Genomic DNA, 3,780 nt, shown 5'->3' with positions numbered 1-3,780 from the left:
GTGGGGTGGGGGGCGTCCTGAGGGTCGCTGGGCTCCGAACTTCACGGGGAAATGTCTGCAGACGACTCGGGAAGTCTCGTTCCTGGCAGTACCCTGCCGTCTTCATGTTAGGGCATTGCTTCACTGGGTTTTGCAGAACATTTTGCATTTTGTTTAAACGTCAGCTCTTTGAGGTGATGTCTGTTCGAGGCGTGGCGCGGGTCCATGCGTGGCAGTGCTGCCGATTCCCTGTGAGGCTCACAAGTCTGATTTCGTTATGCGAGAACTCATGGTGATAATTGCATGTGATAATTACAGAATTAAACCGTCAAGCCCATCTTAAATCAGCGCCTCCTTGTTTCAACACCTGTTACAGAAATCAGCCACCCTTTGAGACCCGTGTGTCTGTCCATCGGTGCTGTCAGGGCCACGTGAGGGCTGAGGCTTGCTCACCCTCAAGGCAGGCTGGGGTGCTGAGTGTGGCCGCGCGGGCAGAGCTGTGGGTGCTGGGCACGTCTCCACGGGCAGAGCTGTGGGTGCTGAGTGCGGCCCCACGGGCAGAGCTGTGGGTGCTGGGCACGTCTCCACGGGCGGAGGCTGGAGCCTTGCCGGCCAGGCTCAGTGCGTAGGGGCCGTGGTGCTCCAGTGTGTTGGCTTCCACAGCCCCTGATGCTCCAGCCTCGGAGCTAGCCAGCACAGCCTCGCATCGACAGAGTGACATGACTTCTGAATTTCCTAAAAGCTCGAGCAGGTGTCTGGAGGGCTTCAAGATGGCTTCGACGGTGCAAATGTGGTGTCTTCTTCAAGAACCGCAGGCAGCGTCTCTTGCAGGCTCTGCGCCCCCGTGGCTCTGGGAAGAAGGAGAGGAGCCAAGGCTTGTGAGCAGAAACGGGGCTGTGACAGAGCTGCAAACACAGATCTGCCTTTCAGTGAGAGGGCGTGTTTGCTTTGACCAGGTACAAAGATGGAAGTTTGATCTGCCAGGCAGGAGAGCCAGGCAAGTACAGGATCGAGAGCAACTACGGGGTGCACACACTGGAGATCAACAGGTAAGAGACAGGCGCTGGCCGGGGACCGCAAACCAACAGAAGGCAGAGCTAGTGTGGGACACTTGCAGCCTGAACACTAGAGACTGACAGGAAGAGGGAGTGTTCAAGGCCGTCCTGGGCTAGGACAGCTCCTGTAATTCTCAGAGGCACTGGCACATAGACATAAACCACACAGATGCCAACAGACCTGCGGATACCCACACAGACACGGACAGACTCATACCTACACAGACACAGACAGAATCATACCCAGAGAGACACCCCCCCCCCACAAAGACACAGACACAGGCACATACCCAGACAGACACAGACAGACTCACACCCAGACAGACAGACAGACTCACACCCAGACAGACACGGACAGACTCACACCCAGACAGACAGATAGACTCACACCCAGACAGACACGGACAGACTCACACCCAGACAGACAGATAGACTCACACCCAGACAGACACGGACAGACTCACACCTAGACAGAGACAGATAGACTCACACCCAGACAGACACGGACAGACTCACACCCAGACAGACAGATAGACTCACACCCAGACAGACACGGACAGACTCACACCTAGACAGACAAGGAGAGACTCACACCCAGACAGACATGGACAGACTCACACCCACACATACACGGACAGAATCATACCCACACGGACACAGACAGACTCACACCCAGACAGACACAGACAGACTCATGCCCAGACGACCAGGCTGGAGGGAGGGCTGTGGGATGGGCTGGAGGGGGAAGTCCTGGGGCTTGCTTCGCTGTGGGGGCCCTCGCTGACGCCAGCCTTGCTCTGGCTTTTCTCCCAGCCTCCTCACTTCTGCCTCTCTGCCTCCTCCTACGCACTCCCCCTCTTCCCTTGGGCTGGACTCAGGCGTGCGCGGCTCTTTCCCGGGGCTCACCCTGGCAGCCTGGGGGACGGCTGTGGGGGGGGTGCCTTCCCTGGGTTCTGCAGGCCGGTGTGCACGCATGCACGCGCGTGTGTGTGCACGCGCCCCACAAGTTATAGTTCCGCTCAGCTGTTCATGCTGAAGTGCTGAGCCGGGGTCATCTGACCCGGCTGTGTTTGGGCTGTGGAATGTGCTAGGCTTCCCTGCCCTGGCTGGCAGGTGACATTTGTTCCCATGAATATTCTTTGGCTGAGGAAGCTAAATTCTTAAAGTGCCACAGCACAAGCTCCCATGGCACTCTGGATTTAAAAATGCATTTGTCACTATTTTATGGGCCCTCGGGCTTTTCTCTTGGGACCAGTGCTGGGAGTCCAGGTTCTTCACCGAGGTCTCCCGCTGCTCCCAGACCTCTTGCAAGAGAGGGTTTAGAGCAGTCTGCCTGGTGTCTTTTCATTTGTGGCACAGCTATTGGCCACTCCTTGCAGACTGGTTTTAGGTAAACTTCTATTTGTGTTTTGGACTTTGATCCTCCTGATCCGATGTGAGCTCTGGGCCACGCTCCGCGTCCTGTATGTGTGCGGCATCCGTGGGAGACACGGCGTGGTGGCGGGGAAAGCTCGCTGAAGCTCCCGGACAGTAGAGAGTTTGACATTTCTCAGGAGGACGGGATAGAGGGAGGGGGGGGGATCACACAGAAGCGTTGGGAGGTTAGAAGTGCCCCGTGAAAGTTTGAGACCAAAACTGAGACTGAAGAAATGCATCTCCTGTTCTGGGAGCCTGCCCAAGCAGAAAGTGAACTCCTGGTGGGTACCTGATGCCTGAAATCAAGGCTGGAGTCAGCCTGGGTTTGGAGCGCTTTCTCTGGGGCAGGTGGACACTCAGAGCGCTGTCTCCACGGCCAGGCAGCCGGCTGTCCATGGGGACAGCGGGAGGCACCACTCTGAGACCACGGCCTCAGTCCACAGCTGGACATCTGGACAGGCCCTGGGTTCCTTGCACATCCTCCCACGTGTCCACGTGGCGTGCACACAGGTGTGCACCTGGTGTGGAGGGCAGAGCCTGCACAGCCTCCTCCTGCGGTGCACACCCGGCTCTGTGGACCCAGTGGCCGGCTGGTGGGTGCTAATGCGTCAGGTAGCACTGCAGCCTCGGCAGCCTGGGGAGCTGGGCGCAGGCGACAAGCCCGGCCGGCCGCTGCCATGATCCTCCGCACACCCCAGGCCGCCGCCAGGGCCTGGCCCGTGAGGTTCATGTCCCGAATGGGCCCAGGCCAGGCCAGTGTGATGAAGCAGTGGCTGCAGGGTGCTCTGCCTCCTCCTCCCCGTCTGCGCTGGCTTTCCAACACGTGCAGCGGCCTGCTGGAGGGTGTTTGCATGAAGGCGTGGCAGCGTCATTGTTTGGAGGACGTAAGACAACACAGAGCAGACAGCAGCGCAAGCAAGAGCAGAGGAAGTCCCTGTCCCGGGGGCTGGTCCAAAAATAGCTCCAGCCTCGGCAGCCGTGTCCTGGGGGTCGGATGTCCCCACATGTTCTCAGGAGCAGAGCGTCTGTGGCTGCATGTGTGCTCAGGGCAGGGCGTCTGTGGCTGCGTGTGTGCTCAGGGCAGGGCGTCCGTGGCTGCGTGTGTGCTCAGGGGCAGGGCGTCCATGGCTGTGTGTGTGCTCAGGGCAGGGCGTCCGTGGCTGCGTGTGCGCTCAGGGGCAGGACGTCCGTGGCTGCGTGTGCGCTCAGGGCAGGACGTCCGTGGCTGCGTGTGCGCTCAGGGCAGGACGTCCATGGCTGCGTGTGCGCTCAGGGCAGGGCGTCCGTGGCTGCGTGTGTGCTCAGGGCAGGGCGTCCGTGGCTGCGTGTG

General features: G+C 59.5%; 1 protein-coding gene across 1 annotated transcript in view; it reads left to right on the top strand.

The window, feature by feature from the left end:
• The window catches only part of Myom2 (myomesin 2), a 63,782-nt gene that overhangs the window by 10,606 nt on the left and 49,396 nt on the right, over positions 1-3,780 (top strand). The window contains exons 6-7 of the mRNA XM_013024216.1: positions 936-1,028; positions 3,198-3,334. Coding sequence (XP_012879670.1) covers positions 936-1,028; positions 3,198-3,334 — 230 coding nt within the window. The remainder of the gene's footprint in view (positions 1-935; positions 1,029-3,197; positions 3,335-3,780) is intronic.

This window comes from Dipodomys ordii, unplaced genomic scaffold (genome assembly GCF_000151885.1).
Source record: "Dipodomys ordii isolate 6190 unplaced genomic scaffold, Dord_2.0 Scaffold74, whole genome shotgun sequence".
Lineage (NCBI taxonomy): Eukaryota > Metazoa > Chordata > Mammalia > Rodentia > Heteromyidae > Dipodomys > Dipodomys ordii.
The sequence above is the reverse complement of the archived record's forward strand: the minus strand, read 5'-3'. Positions and strand labels throughout refer to the sequence as shown.